We start from the raw sequence: 17,914 nt of genomic DNA on the forward strand, positions 1-17,914 counted from the left end.
AAAATAGTTCACAGAAAACTGTTTTGCATCAAAGATATTGAAGAAGAGTCAACTAGTTGGATTTAGTGAGGACAAACAGTGAACTACTGTCCTGAACAGTCAGTGTATGTAGTAACCATATTTCCTCTTCGCTGTGTGACAGTCCTGCAGTGCTTGCTAGATCCATGGAATCTATTTTCAGTCTGTACTGTGTGCCGATTGGTGGTGTCAAAACCACTAAAAGAAAACATTTTCTCCATATCTTCAAACATGTCATCAAACAGTCCACCTCCAAAAGAAAACTCCTGGAAATGATGTCTTTGTCTACTGGAACCATCCTGGCGTGTCTGGAAGTGATTTTCAAAAGGCTTCTTGGACCGAGTGTTTTGGTTTTGACCAAAAAATCCAAAGTCTTTAAATAAATCATCAAAATTAAAGTTAAATGATTGCTCAAAAGGGCTTCCGTTAGCTCTTTGTCCTTTACCATTAGTAAAAGCACTGTGTCCAAGTGTATCATACTCTTTTCGCCTGTTAGCATCTGAGAGTGTTTCATATGCTAAAGGAAATAAAAATATTAGTAACTGAAGGTAATCAAAATTACATATAACCCAACCTCTTCAAATAAGTGAATTCAATTCTCTATTTTAGGGAAGAATATCATACCATCAATAAAACCAAAACATTATAAACGTAGGAAAAAGGTAAAATGAAAGTTACAATAGGCAGGGCCTTTGTCTTGTTCACTGTACAGTATCGGCCGTTAGCATATGCCTGCCCCCAATAAATATCCAATAAATATTTGTTAAATGAATGCTACCATTACTTAAAGGTAAGCATATGGGTAACAATTAGTTATTTTTCATATTATTTGGGTAAAACTATTCTTGTATTAAATAACTTAATGGCTCAATATAACTTTAGTTATATTTAGAAGAATTAAGATTTCTCACTTCCTAACTAGTTGAAGTAAATGTTTAATTCCAACTGTCTATTCAATTACCCCCATCCACCATTAATTACCATATGCTCAATGCAACTTGTTTCAGGGCTAGTCTTAAGCTAAAATTTGTTTCATATTTTTTCTTTAAAGACAAATGTCGTTTTTAAACATATATGAAGAAAAAACCCACATTTCAAAGTCTATTTAAACTTTTTACACTTAATATTTTTATATTTAATCTCCATACTTAGTAAAAACCATGTTTCATAGGTTAGCTTATAAGTTTTGGGAACCTAAAATTCCTTTTAACATGTAAACAATAAGCTACTTCATAAACAATAAAAGAAAGAAGTAATACATTATCAACATTTTAAGATCTATATGTCAATAAAAATGCATACTACCATTTATCCATCCATCCAGGAATCAAAGTACTTATCATAAGAAACTAGTCTCAAGAATCTCCCTTTATTTAAATGTAGATCCCTCTCTGCCACCCACCTCCACAGTATCTCCAAATACATACACTTCTTAGCTATCATTCTCCTTTACTAGTTAATATCTGTGAGGCCTCAGAGACAGTCATTTACTTACCTTCTGCAATCTCTCTGAATTTTGCTTCAGCATCAGGGCTCTTATTTTTGTCAGGATGGTACTTCATGGCCAACTTGTGAAAAGCTTTCTTGATTTGGCGCTCTGATGCTGATTTTGGCACACCTAAGATATCATAGTAACTTTTGGAGGCCAAAATTAATTCCGTTATCATTAAAATGCAGATTGCAAAGACGAAAACTGACTGGGGAGTAGCCATTTTTAATATCCTAAAAAAGAAAAAAAAAATTATCCATGGAGCTAACGTTAAGATTTTTTAAAATGAAACCCAGTGAACTTTTAGGATACAAGCTATACTTCCTGCAGTATTAAAACTGTTAAGCATATAGTATCTTTTACTTGTTTCCATGTTATTTCAGTTTACAGGTTTTATTACCCCTACATTGGTTGTAATCTTCTTGAAGTCAAATATGATTCAACCAAAGTGGGAAAAAATCTCCTTTGCTTTACCTTTCCACTAATACTCTGGTCATACACAGAGTAGACACAAAAATACTCAATAACTGATTTTTGCCAGTTAATATTGAAGATTCATCATTTGCAAACATTGTAAAAAGGGTGGGAAATCCAAGTAATTTTTCAAAGGATGTCAATTTCCCTTTCAAAAATTCATATTCTAAAAGGATTAAAAATAAAAGTATTTAACTTCACAGAAAAAGTACATTACCAAGGTAAACAGCCCAGTAGGTCTGAATTGATAATCTTCCCTTCCTAACAATGTACCAACTTCAGCCTTCGTTTTGGCAAGGTGAGCCAAGTATTGCAAATAGAAAATCTCATCATAATAGTATTGACAATAAAGTAGAATGTAATGATTTTTTAATTGTAACATCCCAAATATTTAACAGAAAAATGGGTTTTGTTAAAAACTTGTAATTAACAGAATTTAACATTTCTCCTAAGGCTACCAGAAAAACGAACTGTCATAGTCTTTACTTTGGATAAGCTAGTTATTTTCAAACTTCTCAGTAGTCATTAAAATATCTCTCTAACCTTAAAGAAGTTTTACATTAGAATTCAACTTAGAATTCTGGGTAGTATAGATTTAATGACTTGGGATTCAAAACGAATGTGACCCTGTTTTTTGAACTCTACTACAGGAGTTCTTAATAACCTATGATGACATTACAAGGCTGACGAAAGACAGTACGGTTTGTTGAAACTGCCTGCCTTTCTCTCCTGTGGCATTTTCTGAGCGTAATTAGCAGATGGATTCCTCCTTTCCAGAGAGTTACTCATAGTCACGGGCACCGAGGATCAAGTACGACCGTCTAAAGAACGCAGAGGGAGTACTGCGGACGCCACAAAGACTGCAGGTACTTCCCTAGTCAGAGGGTGGGTCTGAAACTGACAGGGAGGCACATATTACTGGTTTAATGAAGGTTACTCCACAGTTTAGTATCTGACACTTTTTTTAGGAGACCGATTTTTGTATCATACTGACTTCTCCTTCCCAAGAGGGACCCATCGGACAGCAGCCTGGGCCTTACTCCCCAGAGCCGGTGGGCGGATGGGCTGCACTGTCCAGCCCTTACCCCAAGACGACCCCATACGCGTCCCGTCCGTCCAGGCACCGCCCTCGCGGCTGTCCGCGGCCCGGAGGCCAGCCCTGGGAAGAGCTGTCCGACGCCCGAAAAAGCCAGCGGCCAACCCAAAACACAAAACGCCCTATTCTGTGGTTCGGTCATCTCCTTTTTCCTCGTCCCTCAAGAACACCAGGCAGCCTGAAGCGCTTGCGACGACCGTGGCGACCACCGAGAGGTCAGTCTACAAAGACCGGCCGAAGCCCTGGGGACACTCTAAACACCCCTCCCCGCGACCTCCCAGGTCTCTCCCCACATCCTCACCCTCCGACTGCTGCTGCTCAACAGAGCAGAGGCGCCGGGAGACTGACGACCGTCTCCGCACAGCTGCTCGGCCCGGCCGTTCGCCTAGGTCTCCACGGCCTCCCCTAGCCGGCGGGCGCCCCACTGCCGGTTGCACACCGACCTAACGCTCCGCCTGCCGCCGCCGCCGCCGCCGCGACCCCTCTCAGCCCGCTCCCCACTGGCCAGCGGCCGCTACTGGCGCCGCCACCTCAGGAGAAGACCTACACGAAACGCTTCCCTATTGGCTCCCGCTTCCCCACCTGACCCTGGCGCCCTACGCGCACGTGGAAAACTGTTGTTGCCGCTCAGCCGGTGCGTCACTTCCGGCCCCAACCTCCAGAAAGGGCCGTGCTGAAGCCTGAGGAAGCGGAAGTGAGTCGACGATTGCAGCGTCTTTCCTCTCGGCCTATTCCGGCGCAGGCGCGGTGGCCTCGGACGGCCTGGACTTGGCGGCCCCACCTTGGCAAGGAGGTTCCGCCAGCGCCCCTCGTCTGCCTGGGCCTTCTGGGCCACACCCGAGCGATGCCTCGCTATTGCGCAGCGATTTGCTGTAAGAACCGTCGGGGACGAAACAGTAAGGACCGGAAGCTGAGTTTTTATCCGTAAGTTGTCCTTCGAGCAGAAGCGTCAGACGCCTTGTCTTTGGGCCACTGTCCTGTGGCCGTTGTAGCCACGGTTTGGGGTTATCTGGAAATTCGTCCTCGGCTCTCCGGGCGTGGCTCTTCACTGCGCGGGAGGAGGATGTTAAGGGTCGAGTTGAGTTTACCTAGAAATGCCCTGGGCTAGGACACTGGGCTGGTGGCGAGGCATATAGGGGCCTTTTTGGGTGTTAAATAGCCCCCTAAAACAGTAGAGTTTGGGCGGTGCTCCGTGGATTTCCGAGCGTTTCCCCACCTCACCTGATCTCATTTTATTGTACGACGTTAACCACCACTTAAGGCACACATCAAACCCGCCAAGTGGGACGTTGCATTCACAGTTAATTTACACCTTCTGTGAGTTAGGTTGCATAGATGTTCTTAAGTCCGTCTTCTCCCGACGAAACTAAGGCCCTTCAGAAAGTAGGTTACCTTGAAGTTCTGTGACAAAGCCAGAATTGCAACCTGTGCCCTGCTCAGGGCTCTGTAGACTTTATTCGTACAGACAACAGGCTAAGTGTTGTTCCAAACTACTACTGCCACGAAATATTTCCGTGAACCCACAGAAGTGTTCGTTTTTATTCAGAAGAAGAGGGAAGTAGTAGTAACTCGGAGTCCAAGCTCCAAAGCCAGACTTAGTAGGTTCACAACCTGGCTCCACTACTCTGTAGCTGAATGACCTTCTGCAAAGTTTGAACTCTCTGTGCCTGAGATCTCTCACCCGTGGAGTTATTAATTGTACCTCAATTACCTTCACACTTTGTGTGTAAATAGGTAAAGCTGCACTTGACAGTCAGTACGTGCTTAATATATGTGAGAATCAACATATTTGCAATATTCTGTTTCCTTTTTTTCTTGTTTGTAAAAATAATTCGTTTAGCTCTAACCTGGTCGTCTTTTACTCTTGTAGATTTTCACCAGCTATTTTTTGAAGCCTGTTTTACTTTAAACCAGAAACTCTGTGTTCGTGGATACAGTTGCTTTCCATGATCTTAACTAATGGAAAAACAAACAAACAAAAAACCAAAAAAACCCTGGTAACCCAAAATAACTTACATATGGCAATATTTCCAGGATTGTCTCCCACCCATAGCCCACAAGATGCAGAGTGATTTTTGAGAGGAATTGTTAGTTATCAATAGCTGTGACTCTGAGAAGGTTTGTAGCAAAAAATCATGTTAAACTTGATTTAGCCTCATATTTCCCAGATTTATTTGGCCTTGGATTTAGGGGGAATAATGCCAGACTCCAAATTCTTTTAAGTTAATCTTTCCATAGTTACTGTTTTTAAGGAGGGAAAAATAATAATGCCAGAGGAGGTCAATTGTAAAGATTTTTTTCCTCCAATTATGAATTTACTGAAAGTGGGTTTTTTATGTTTTTTATTTCCATATGTAGTCTGAAAAATAAAAATTGAATTAGTTTTAGTCCCCTAATAGCACCAAACTTGAAGAATTGAATTTGTTAACGCTAACACTGTAATAAGCTCTACTGTATACTAATTTGATAATTCAGTTTACGTGTGTATATAATATTCAGTTTATACTGTGATTATTTTATACTTTTTGGGGGATTAATGTGGCATTGAAACAAAATTACTGAGCAAATTGAACCACACTGTAAAGATACGAAGTTGTTCAGGAAACCTATTCCAGGAGATTTCTTAGAGATTTACCTGCTGAGAAAGTATTGCAGTCCAGTTACTAATGAGGATATGCACAAACTGATTTTTTTTTTTAATTATTTATTTATTTATTTATTTATTTAGTTTGGTAACTTAGTATAGGTACAATAGAAATAATCTGCAAACAGTGTGCTTATACATAAAATGACATTTAAAAATATTGTAAAAGGCAAATTCTCTTTTTAGATGTAGCAGAAAAAGTATGAACTTACCTATGGCTAACAGAATTTAGGTCTTCTGAAAAGAAAATTATTTTTGCCTTTAAATGTCTTTTCTGGTTATGTGTGTTATACTTACAACCTAAATTACTGATACATGCAAGGTTAAAAGTTTTTCAAGCCATGTATGAATATTGTATCTATGGTAAGAACTTACAAAGGTAGATCATCTGATTATTCCATATAAGGGTATCTGGGTTAAAAATTGTTTCCTACAAAGTACCCAGACTCCTTTTCCTTAGCATCTTCTAAAAAATTTTTTATTTTAATGTTTATCTTTATTTTTGAGACAGAGAGACAGAACATGAGTGGGGGAGGGGCAGAGAGAGAGGCAGACACAGAATCCGAAGCAGGCTCCAGGTTCTGAGCTGTCAGCACAGAGCCCGACGCCAGGCTGGAACTCGTCAACTGCGAGACCGTAACCTGAGCTGAAGTCGGATGCTCAACCGACTGAGCCACCAGGCACCCCTCCTTAGCATCTTCTAAAGTTATCAATATTTGCAGGGGTGCGGGGGGAGGCATGCTATTACAAAGCATAACCTAAATGGTTGGGATTGAGAGGGAATGTATAATTGCTGCTTTCTATATAAGAAACCTTATGTCGTTACTATTTTTTAAAAATAAGAATTGAGACTTCTCATAAAATCATTGAAATATGAATTACTGTTAACTTTTGTTTAATGGAGTTTAACCGAAACCTATTTAGATTGGTAGGAAAAGTTTTCTCTCAGATTCTGTCATTAGCCTAATTTTGCCTATAACACACATTTCATTATGTTAGCACCAACTCTAAACAGAGGTTATTTTCAGCCCAGGAACAGCACAAAAAAGAACTGTCTTACTTTTCTCTGTCTTTTCTCTTTGATTTCAATTTCATGTTATAAAATATGAGTCTGTTCAGGGGCGCCTGGGTGGCTCGGTCGGTTAAGCGGCCGACTTCAGCTCAGGTCATGATCTCGTGGTCCCTGAGTTCGAGCCCCGCGTCGGGCTCTGCTGACAGCTCAGAGCCTGGAGCCTGCTTCGGATTCTGTGTCCCCCTCTCTCTCTGCCCCTCCCCTGTTCATGCTCTGTCTCTCTCTGTCTCAAAAATAAATAAATGTTAAAAAAAAAAAAAAATTTAAAAAAAAATAATAATAAATAAATAAATAAAATATGAGCCTGTTCTTTACAACATTTTTAGTTCTTGTGTCAGTTTTCTTTCATAACTTGAATTTTAGGGTTCTTAGTTTATTGGTCATATAAGTTTAGAAATAGTAGACTAAATTATGTATGGATAGACTTGAGGCTGATTCTGGTAAAGGGCATGGAATATTAGTACTTTTATAAAATATAGTATTCATTGTCAACTAAATCACTTACTTGAACTTTTTTTTAAAAAAAATGTTAATAAGGGCCTAAAGTTTAATACTCCCTTGAAATATAGAAAAGACACCATTTGACTTATTAGTATATAGTATCAGTATAGAATACATTTGAATAGGACTTTGTAGTTTATGCCAAGCTCTTTCCCAGTTCTAGGCAAAATATACAATGAAATAAAAATATAATCCACAGAAAATATGAGTAGATTTTATCCTTTGTTGGAACACACATATTTTACTTGAAGAGACTCTGAGTTCTGTTTTACCAGCCAGTCTTCTCAAAAGCTTTGGCTACATGTCTTAGAGCTTACTCATCTTTCCTCGAGAGGGCATGTAGTAATTATCACAAAGATGCTCTTACATGGTAGGGACTGTTGCCTTGCTTTTGCAGCACTCAGTGCATAGGTTACCCTATGTATGCAGTCCTGGAACTTGGCAAAATTGTAAAAATATAGCAAAGTTTTCCTTTTTTAATTTCAGGTTTCCTCTACATGACAAAGAAAGACTTGAAAAATGGTTAAAGAATATGAAACGTGATTCATGGGTTCCCAGTAAATACCAGTTCCTGTGTAGTGACCATTTTACTCCTGACTCTCTTGACATCAGATGGGGTATTCGATATTTGAAACAAACTGCAATTCCAACAATATTTTCTTTGCCTGAAGATAATCAGGTATTGGAGGCAGAGCATAGGGGAGAGGGGGATAATGCAGGGTGGTAGGTTGCAGGGTCGCAGGTAATGAGGTTAAGGGAGGGAGAGGGAAAGATAACTGCTGGGGAAACAGATGCTTGAGAAAAAGGAAGAACTAATTTATGCTTTTACTAAAAGTATGATAATTAAAAAAAAAAATTAAACCATTGTGAAGCATACCTTAAGAACCAAAGATAACATGTGCATAAATCATTAAGTTATTGACATAAGATAGTGATCTAAGATTTTGTTACTGGTCTTTGAGTGATCTGAAATATTTCCATCATATATTGAATGTGCTTAATACTTTATAAAAAACACTTTGAAGTAATTTGAGTTGTTATATGCTTAGAACTTTTTTTAACTGCATAAATTTGCTTGGCCAATTTATAATTAAATATTCAGCACTGACTAATAAGAGAATAAGGTTAGTGAGGACATCTTTAGAATTTGAAAATATTATTTTCTAGGAAAAAGACCCTTCCAAAAAAATATCTCAGAAGAAAAAATTAGATGATGAGAAAGAAGTATGCCTAAAAGCCAAGTCACAAGAATCATTTGCATCAAATGAGCTAAAGAAAAATACAGTTAATACAGATATTCTCCCTGAACACACAGAATTACTTAATTCTTCTACCTTGGTGAAGCCACCAGCTGCAAAAACAGAAGGTATACAAAATAACATATTAACTCTTAATCTGATTAAACAAGATATTGGAAAACCAGCATCTACCTTGGAAACATCAGTTACCCAAAACATAGGTGGTTTTCACACATCTTTTGAGAATCTCAATTCTACAACTATTACTTTGACAACTTCAAATTCAGAAGATATTCAACCATCTTTGGAAACCCAAGAAGTACTCGAAATCACTACGAATCATCTTGCTAATGCAAACTTTACAAATAATTCTGTGGAAATAAAGTCAGCACAGGAAAGTCCATTCTTACTCAGTACAATTACTCAAACAGTTGAAGAATTAAATACAAATAAAGAATCTGTTATTGCCATTTTTGTACCCACAGAAAATTCCAAACCTATGATTGATTCTTTCGTACCTGCTCAAAAAGAAACTGTGGAAATGGAAGATCTAGACGTTGAAGACTCCTTATATAAGGATGTAGACTATGAGACAGAAGTTTTACAAATTGAACATTCTTACTGCAGACAAGATATAAATAAGGAACATCTCTGGCAGAAAGTCTCTAAACTACATTCAAAAATAACTCTTCTTGAACTACAAGAACAACAGACTCTTGGAAGATTGAAGTCTTTGGAAGCTCTTATAAGGCAGCTAAAACAAGAAAACTGGCTATCTGAAGAAAATGTCAAGATAATAGAAAACCACTTCACAACATATGAAGTTACTATGATATAGAGTGTTAAGAGGTTTTAAAGCTGTGACTTTCATATAAGCTTTTTGCAGCCAAACCAAATTATATGTAAAGTGAACTTTTTTCCTGTATAAAGTTCTCATCTTAATGAAGCTAAGTGTTCTAATATTATGAACTGTATCCTGTTCTCATAATGTTCATTTTTAGGAAAAACTAGAGAGTTGTTGGGCTGTAGAGAAAAAGTTTCACTATTTGGTAATCTTCTAAATTAAAGTTAAGATAGAGTGAATAAATAATATGGTAATATGATTCATAAAATGGGAGAGCATGGATATGGTGAAAGGGATCCAGAAGAGAAATCGACTCCGGTATCAGTCCTGGTTCTACCATTAGCTTATGACTTGGGCAAGTTACTATTGAATATCAGTCTGTAATCTGTAAAATAAGGGCACTTCCTAAATCTAGTCTGTTTATAGTTCTTTTCCTTTCTATTCACGTACTTCTAATAGAACAAATTTTCTATAAGGTAATAAATACGTAATAGATATTGGCTAGCATTTGATGTTATTAACTATTGGATTATCCTCAAAATTCTGTGGTGTGTGACGTTTTGACTATATAGTAATCTGTAGTAACAAAGGAAGGTACTCTTTATAATTTTATCCACTTGAACTAAAATAGCCATCCTTTAGCCAGTTCATAGAAGAGGTACCTTAAACTTCAAAGAACATGTATTTCAGTACCATATATGTAGCTGACCATCATAATACAGAGTCACTTAATCTTAACATTCTGTATTTAAGGTTATAATTTGCAAACCAAAAGTTTTAATGAGGTTAATTTTTAAAAATCTATATATTACTTTATTTTAGAAATCATACCTTTTTATCTGTTTAATGTGTAACTTTTAAAAATGTGTGCTTTTGTCATTTTTAAATTCCAGAATGATAGAGTAGTACTTAATATTCTACATGCCCACTTACATATATTTTATTAAAAAAACATAAGAAATTATAGATATTTGGTGATGTTCTTAGGCAAGTAGGAGAGAAATGGTGATATAAATAAAAATACTGCTTATATCCATATGAATTTTTTAAAATGTGAAAGCAAAGACTTAATGGGAACAACAGAAATGTGAAAACAAAAAAGATCTTGTAAAATTGTCACTTCACATAATTAAAATGTTACTGATGGTGGTATTGAGCAAGTTCTGATCAGTGTGATTCATATTTTTTTCATCTTTTTTTTTTTTTTTAAGTAAAAAATACTATTACTTATCTTCAAGAAAGATTTTGAGAATTCTTGAGGTAGCATGTTTTTGGTCCTGGAAGATAGGAGGTGCTCAATAAATATTAGTTGACTGCACAGCAAATAGTATACTAATTGTTTTGTAAATTCACGGTGATTGTTTTTGACCACATTTTAGTTTTTTTAAGCTGATAAAGTTAATTGGTATTATATAAATATGTGTCTGCTAAATACAAAAAGTTGATTTAGACATGTCCTTATGTGCTCATGGGAGAAAAAAAGAAAAAACTTTAAATTTTTTCATAAATTGTGTGCAGATAATTGGTAGAATTAATATGGTTACCTTTAAGTATTCTTATATTTCATTTTTACAGTACTTTAATAAAAATAGTATAGATGAAAATAACCTTGATAAGTCATTATGAAGTAATGTTTCAACTCTGTTTTTAACTGTGTATATTGTAGTTATTTTCCATTTGTTTGAAGTTGTAGTTTACTCAGGAATAATTTAAACTCATTGTATTTCTTTAAATTTAATAAATTATAAATATTTAAGATATTTTCTTGGCCTGCCTATATTCAATTCGGGATGTTTCCAACCTGTTAACTTCTAAATATATTTGGGGGGGCGCCTGGGTGGCTCGGTCGGTTAAGCGTCCGACTTCAGCTCAGGTCATGATCTCACGGTTCGTGAGTTCGAGCCCCGCGTCGGGCTCTGTGCTGACAGCTCAGAGCCTGGAGTCTGCTTTGGATTCTGTGTCTCCCTCTCTCTCTTACCCTCCCCCGTTCATACTCTGTCTCTCTCTGTCTCAAAAATAAATTAAAAAAAATAAAAGTTTAAAAAAAAAAGAAAATCTAAAAATTAAAAAAAAAATAAATATATATATTTGGGGATTCTGATGAATTTTATTTCTTACTTGCATGATTATAGCAATCTCTTAGTTAATCTTGCCATATTTTTAATCCCTTCCATATCATTGTGGATTCTGTCAGCTTTTTACTTCAACTATAGATCTAACTATAGCATCCACCCACTACTTAACTTTCCCAACTCAGAAATCTGAAATTACTCTTGAATACCTATAGAATAAAACCAAACTTGTTACTATATGTGGTCCTATGTGATTGGCTTCATCATGTGTTCTAGCTGCACTACTTATTTAGCATTTTCCAAATATAGAGGTGACTTTCTTCCTGAAATTTAACCAGTCAAAATTGCAATTTGATTGAATTCCATCTCCTTTTTTCCAGTCAAAATTGTTTTCTCTCTGCTCCTACGGGGCTTCATTTTATAACACCATAACAGCGTTTGCTGTATACTTTTTTACTTCATATTTATGGCTGTTTTTTGACCAGATTGCAAGCTTTATAAAGCAGAATTTTCATTAATCACTTATTTCGTTGACAATGTAATATTCACTCAATAAATGTTTGGATGAACATTTTGAATTTGCCTACTTGATTCTTGTCACTTAAAATCAAGAACCTTCTTAACAGAATGGGTCCTTGATACCTTAGAATGTTTAGGGAAAGTTATAGGTCTTTACATAATCGTTGAAACATTCCATGTCTCCAGTGGACAATACAGTTTACCAATTATCTGCTATGCCATCTCTGAATTGTGTGTGTGTGTGTGTGTGTGGTAGACTATCCCCACTCAAATATTTTCTGTTTTCTATCCTATATAATTAAAAAGGAAGTAAGTCCAAGTATGGCTATAGAATATATCTCATTCTATATTCTTTCCTACACTGTGACCTTACCACTCCCTTATCAAGAGGTGAAATTTATTTCTCTACCTTTCTTAATCTGGTGGGCTATGTGAATGCTTTGACCAATAGAATACAGTGAAAGCGATGCAGCCAGTTCCAAACTTAGCCCTTAATTGGGTTGGCAGCTTTTACTTCTTTGGAACAGTATCTCTTCGAATGCTAGATGCCCTCTAAAATATGTGATTACCCTGATACCATACTGGAAAAGCCAAAGCCACATGGAGAGGCTCTAGAAAATGTGAAGAAGCCAAAAAGCAACTCAGTTTGTATCACAGAGTCCTGAAAGACAGTAATTGGAGTCAACAGGTATCTCTGGAATTGGAGGAAGAGGTGTGAAGACATGTTTTTTTAAAAGAATAGAATTGATATTAACAAGCAGTAGTCCTCACACAGCTTGGCAGGTGTCCCTTTCCTAAATTCAAAGGTTTGCAAGTTTATTCTCTGGAGAGGACAAAACAAATTCTTCAGAAAAGATCATGGGTATCCCTATACTGTACTGAAAAAGAGGTATTAAGTGAAAGTTTATAGTGAAAATTTGTATCATTAAGTGAAAGCTGAATAGTGAACTCCAACATAGCCTCTATCATATATTCAGTTCCCAGAACTGTGGCAACCAAACTTACACCCTTTAATTTTCTCTTGGGAATTTGACAAACTCATGATGATGAAACAAGATTTCACATTGGGAGTTCCAGCTGGGTCCAGCTAAGTCACTCTTCAGTAGTGATTCTTAACCCTTAACTGCATCAAAATCACTCGAGAGGTTTTAAAATGTTTCATTACTCAATCTGATTCAGTTAGGTATAAAACCTGAGTATCTGTGGTTTAAAATTTTTCCCAGGTGATTCTCCTATACAGCAAAAGTTGAGAATCCTTGCTCTACAGTAAAGCTTATGGACATGGCTCATCCCCGAGTGAAGAGTTTCTCATCAGTGTCCTGCTGACAGTTGACAGTCAATTGTATTAGAGATAGCAACTAAAATAAGTACAAAACAGTAATTTAGAGAAAATACTGTTAAGTAGAAGAAGAGTTAGGGGAAAGAACCAAAATATACTTAATACTCTTACTAAAAAGAGATGTATATTGTATACCTGAAAACAAAAACAATACATTTTTATTTATTTAAAAAAAAATTTTAATGTTTATTTCTGAGACAGACAGAATGCGAGTGGGTTGGGAAAGAGAGACAGGGAGATGAATCTGAAACAGGCTCCAGGCTCTGAGCTGTCAGCACAGAGCCCGACACGGGGCTCCAACTCAGGAGCTGTGAGATCATGACCTGAGCTGAAGTCGGACACTCAACTGAGTGAGCCACCCGGGCCCCCCAACAATACATCTTTAAAAAGGAGTATTAAAAAGAACCCTAGTAATTTAAAGTGTGATATTAGGGACACACCGAGGCACATCATTTTTAAAAATCAAAACTTTAGACACAAAAAGAGGATCTTATTTCATCAAGAAAAAATCCACAAAGGGTCAAGAATAGGACAGCTTCAAACTTCTGAATGGCTACACTGGAAGCAAGACAAGAGATCAATGATTTGAAAATTATGAGAAAAAGTTTTCCAAGATCAAATCCTGTATCCAAAGTCTCAAAATATAGCATCCTCTCTTTTCTAAGGCAGCTATTGGAAAATGCATCCTAGGGAAACAAGGCTGTAAAAGAAAATTAAGAGAATGGCCTCTCTTATAAAATTATACCTGTGATGATATTTTATCATTCAATTGATCCTGACATTAGAAATAGGAAAAAGGAAATTCAAACTGAGAAAGAAGCAGAGAGAATCCCAAGTTGGTAGTCAAGGGAGGTCCCAATTTAATAGCCTGACCACCAGTCCAAATTAGAGTAGGGCAGAAGGCTCAGGGAGTTCTTCAAGAAGATAAAAATTGATGGAATAACTGACTGGGGTAGAATTTAGAGTTGAATTAATAGTAAATACAGAGAAAACTATGCAAACAAATCGGAATACACAAAATATGTAGAATGGTCAAGCTGTTATTTCTTAGTACATACTAAGATACATAGTTAAAATAATGTAGTTAAAAAATACATAGTTAAAAAATAGTACATCGTTAAAATAATGTAAATACAATATAAACACTGATATATTAGGAAGATAGTATGGGGCAGGGGGGGTGTGTGCCATGCGCATCCAGAGGCGTGCATATATAATTGTGCTGGGGCCAGGAGCAAGGAGTGGGATGATGTAATTGAAGCAAAATCCTCATCAACCGTAGCGGGATATCAAAAGATAATGCCTAAATGCAAAAACTTTAAAAATAGCAAATGAAGCATATTATTTTGAGTTAAATAGGTAAATACATAAAGAATCCACATATGTCATTGGAAATTGTTGACTAAGGAGTAAGAAATGGAGAAGGACTGCAGTTTTTTGTTTCAAGGCTTATAGGATGCTGACTTTTTAAGCACATGTTTAAGAGTAATGGGTTTATTTCTATTCATCCTTTAGGACTGACCTATTCATTATTTTATCTACAAAGCCTTCATTTGCCTTTCCAGATGCCCTTTTTAGTCTATTAGCTACCTTTACTTTTCCCTATCATAATATCTATCTTCCAGCGTCATTATTGCTTCTTTACTTGTTCTCATATCCCCAATATAAATTTTCATACCTTCAAAGTATAAGCTTTTTACATGCTTTTAATAAAAGCTTCATTGTGTAGCACAATTTCTCATACAGAGTAGGAGCTCCATAAATACTTGTCAAGTAAGTAACTTGTCACCTACTAAACCATATTTCAGGAATTATTTTGTTGGGTCTAATTCTGTCTCCACATTGAGACAGTCACTAGATAAGTTAACCAATTTGCAGCTCCATGATGCATTATTGCCCCATTATTCAAGCAGGCTCTGTTAAATTACTAACTTGAATTATAATGTAAATAATGCTACTTTATTTTTAATTTTTTTTTATATTTGGAGACATTATAGCATCCAGTGGCCTGCAGCTTATAATCCACACAAATGTTCTGTAAATCTCACAAAAGCTTGAGAACATAGCTTTGACATATGGAATGCTACTTTAAATCTTTCATTGGCATGCTATAAATAGTACCTAGTAAATGTGAAGTACCATTTCTTCCAGACTAGAGTTTTGTAACTTGGAAGTCTGGACTTTAGGAAGTCTCCAGGAGGGTCACTGTATCCCCTAAAATTTAATGCGACATCTTATGTATATAGACATTTTTCTGGAAAGAGAAGCCATAATAATTTCTATTATATTAGAAAAGGGATAAATGACTCCAAAAAATTTAGACAATGCAATAATACCTTACATTCTACATTGTGCCATAGATCATAAAGCTCTTTACATACTTTATTTCCTAAGCACTCTGCAACAAAAACATAAGAAAATGTGTATTCTAGATTTGAATACACAAAACCCCCACCAATTTAGCTCTGTGGAATAGAACTGGGATTAAAAGGAAAATCGGCCCATATCCAAAAGTGGGCTGGGTAAATTCTACACAATTTTTAAGAGTTTCCAACCAGTGTTATTTCATATTTTCTGAAAAATAGATTTTAATGTTCAAATTAGTATATAGACTGTCAGAAAAACAAATTCAGAGATTATATAAGTACTATTTTGATTTTTGGAAAATACTATTTAAGTACACTTGTTTCTTGGTTATTGAAATATAATTCAAAATAAGAAGCAATGTAACAGGAGCCAATTTCAGAGCGAGCCTAATCTTTGTTTTTCTCAGTGCATGGTTCAGGTTTTACATTAATAAAAATGCATAGTGTTTTTAATATGCACAACAGACTAGAATATCAAAAATGTGAAATGAGGTTAATTTTATTGAACTTGCCAATATGCTTCGTCTAGGGAAAATGAATTTACTGACATGAGACTAGAACATAGCTGAACCATGGATGAAAAAAGAAGTCAATCAGTTCAATGATGGGGTATTAAAATATGAGAAGGAGTTTGGGAGGAATGAGGTGGGAGAGCAAAGAGCCTCATTCAGATTTTCCAGATAATCCTCAGACAATCATTAAATAAGAAAGCATTCATCTATTCCTCCCTGGAACGCTAAGTACTATGTTAAAGAGAGATTTGGTTTGCTATGTTAAAATTTGGTGCTTTCGAGGTCTGAAACATCTTTTGGCATATTAACTTACAGTCCACATGCAAGTTTAGTTTTATTAACTTGGGAAATGAGAAACTATGAAGGGAAAATATGTGGTAGAATATAGGAGGGGCATAGAGCTGAGACTCAGAAGACTGAGCAATCCGTCTTGCCTCAGAATTATAATCTAATCTGGGGCGCCTGGGTGGCGCAGTCGGTTAAGCGTCCGACTTCAGCCAGGTCACGATCTCGCGGTCCGTGAGTTCGAGCCCCGCGTCAGGCTCTGGGCTGATGGCTCGGAGCCTGGAGCCTGTTTCCGATTCTGTGTCTCCCTCTCTCTCTGCCCCTCCCCCGTTCATGCTCTGTCTCTCTCTGTCCCAAAAATAAATAAAAAAGGTTGAAAAAAAAATTTAAAAAAAAAAAAAAAAAAAAGAATTATAATCTAATCTCCTTTGTCAGGCAGAAGCACATTACTGGGTATCATCACAGAAATGCATTCCTGAAGACAAATACTGTAAACAAAGCCTTTTACTGAGAAAGACAGCAAAGCCAGTCCAAGGCACAGTGAGGTAAGCTGCTCCTTCTTTAGCAATAGCAAAATACTGAGGATGAAGAGACACCATTACTAAGAACAGGGAGTGGAGCATTTGGTTTTAACAAGTTATGTTTGGCACAGGAGAAATTGCTTCCAAACTTAGATTAAGTATTCCCACAAATGTCCCCTTTCTGTCTTTCTTTTGTTAATCTGGACAGAACTGAAACAAGAACTTCATGGGTGGTGGGGCCTATGTATCACTGAAGAACCAGTTGCAATGTCACCTTTTCCATGTGGACACACATACACACACACACCGCTTAGTTTTTCACTCCTCTGTCTTTACAAACTCTATATCATTATAACTAGATAATTCTTTGTTGTAATTACCACCTTACATATCAGGTCTCTCTGATTACATTGCAAGTTACTAAGAAGTGGAGATTAACACTTACTCATCTTTGGCACTATAGGGGAGGAAAAAATTTCTCTGCCTTCTTAGATTGTGTGGGCCTGTGAAACAAACTGACAAGAGAAAAACAGTTTATTAGCACATGAACACGTGCATGGCACATACATGTGGGATAACTCCGCAATGGGTAACTAAAACGGGTGGTCAGAACTTGGGGCTTATATAGCATCTTAACAAAGAGAAGTGAGGGGCACCTGGGTGGCTCGGTTGGTTGAGCGTCCGACCTTTGATTTTGGCTCAGATCATGATCCCAGGGTCGTGGAATTGAGCCTTGCATTGTTGCAGAGCCTGCTTAGGATTCTCTCCCTCTACCACTCTCCCCCACTCATTCTCTCCCTCTCTCTCTCTCTGTCTCTCTCTCGGGTAAAACAAAAAAACAAAGAGCAGTGTAAGACAAAGGTAAAGGGGTTTAAGTCGGTAGGGATGGCAAGTTATGGCAAGGTAAATATATGGAGGAAACTT

General features: G+C 36.9%; 2 protein-coding genes across 2 annotated transcripts; one reads left to right on the forward strand and one right to left on the reverse strand.

Annotated features, from left to right (window-relative positions):
- Nucleotides 1-6: 6 nt before the first annotated feature.
- On the reverse strand, nt 7-3,654 carry LOC125917059 (dnaJ homolog subfamily B member 9). Its single transcript, XM_049623313.1, has 3 exons — nt 3,379-3,654; nt 1,514-1,740; nt 7-535 (listed from the first exon to the last, which is right to left on the reverse strand). Exons 2-3 carry the CDS (start codon nt 1,728-1,730, stop codon nt 84-86), a joined length of 669 nt encoding a protein of 222 aa, XP_049479270.1. The 5' UTR covers nt 1,731-1,740; nt 3,379-3,654; the 3' UTR covers nt 7-83.
- A 130-nt stretch (nt 3,655-3,784) lies between these two features.
- LOC125917057 (THAP domain-containing protein 5) lies at nt 3,785-11,136 on the forward strand. The gene is made up of 3 exons (XM_049623311.1): nt 3,785-4,001; nt 7,781-7,973; nt 8,462-11,136. The coding sequence occupies exons 1-3, from the start codon at nt 3,922-3,924 to the stop codon at nt 9,368-9,370; spliced, it is 1,182 nt and encodes a 393-aa protein (XP_049479268.1). The 5' UTR covers nt 3,785-3,921; the 3' UTR covers nt 9,371-11,136.
- The last annotated feature ends 6,778 nt before the right edge of the window (nt 11,137-17,914 follow it).

This window comes from Panthera uncia, unplaced genomic scaffold (assembly GCF_023721935.1).
Source record: "Panthera uncia isolate 11264 unplaced genomic scaffold, Puncia_PCG_1.0 HiC_scaffold_1439, whole genome shotgun sequence".
Classification (NCBI taxonomy): Eukaryota; Metazoa; Chordata; class Mammalia; order Carnivora; family Felidae; genus Panthera; species Panthera uncia.

Bases quoted from the DNA above. Each gene is read 5' to 3' on its own strand.
- LOC125917057 (XM_049623311.1), top strand. From the start codon at position 3,922: ATGCCTCGCTATTGCGCAGCGATTTGCTGTAAGAACCGTCGGGGACGA. The intron at 4,002-7,780 runs GTAAGTTGTCCT...TTTTAATTTCAG, and splicing joins CGGAAGCTGAGTTTTTATCC to GTTTCCTCTACATGACAAAG. The intron at 7,974-8,461 runs GTATTGGAGGCA...ATTATTTTCTAG, and splicing joins CTTTGCCTGAAGATAATCAG to GAAAAAGACCCTTCCAAAAA.
- LOC125917059 (XM_049623313.1), bottom strand. From the start codon at position 1,730: ATGGCTACTCCCCAGTCAGTTTTCGTCTTTGCAATCTGCATTTTAATG. The intron at 536-1,513 runs GTAAGTAAATGA...TATTTCCTTTAG, and splicing joins ATTCAGAGAGATTGCAGAAG to CATATGAAACACTCTCAGAT.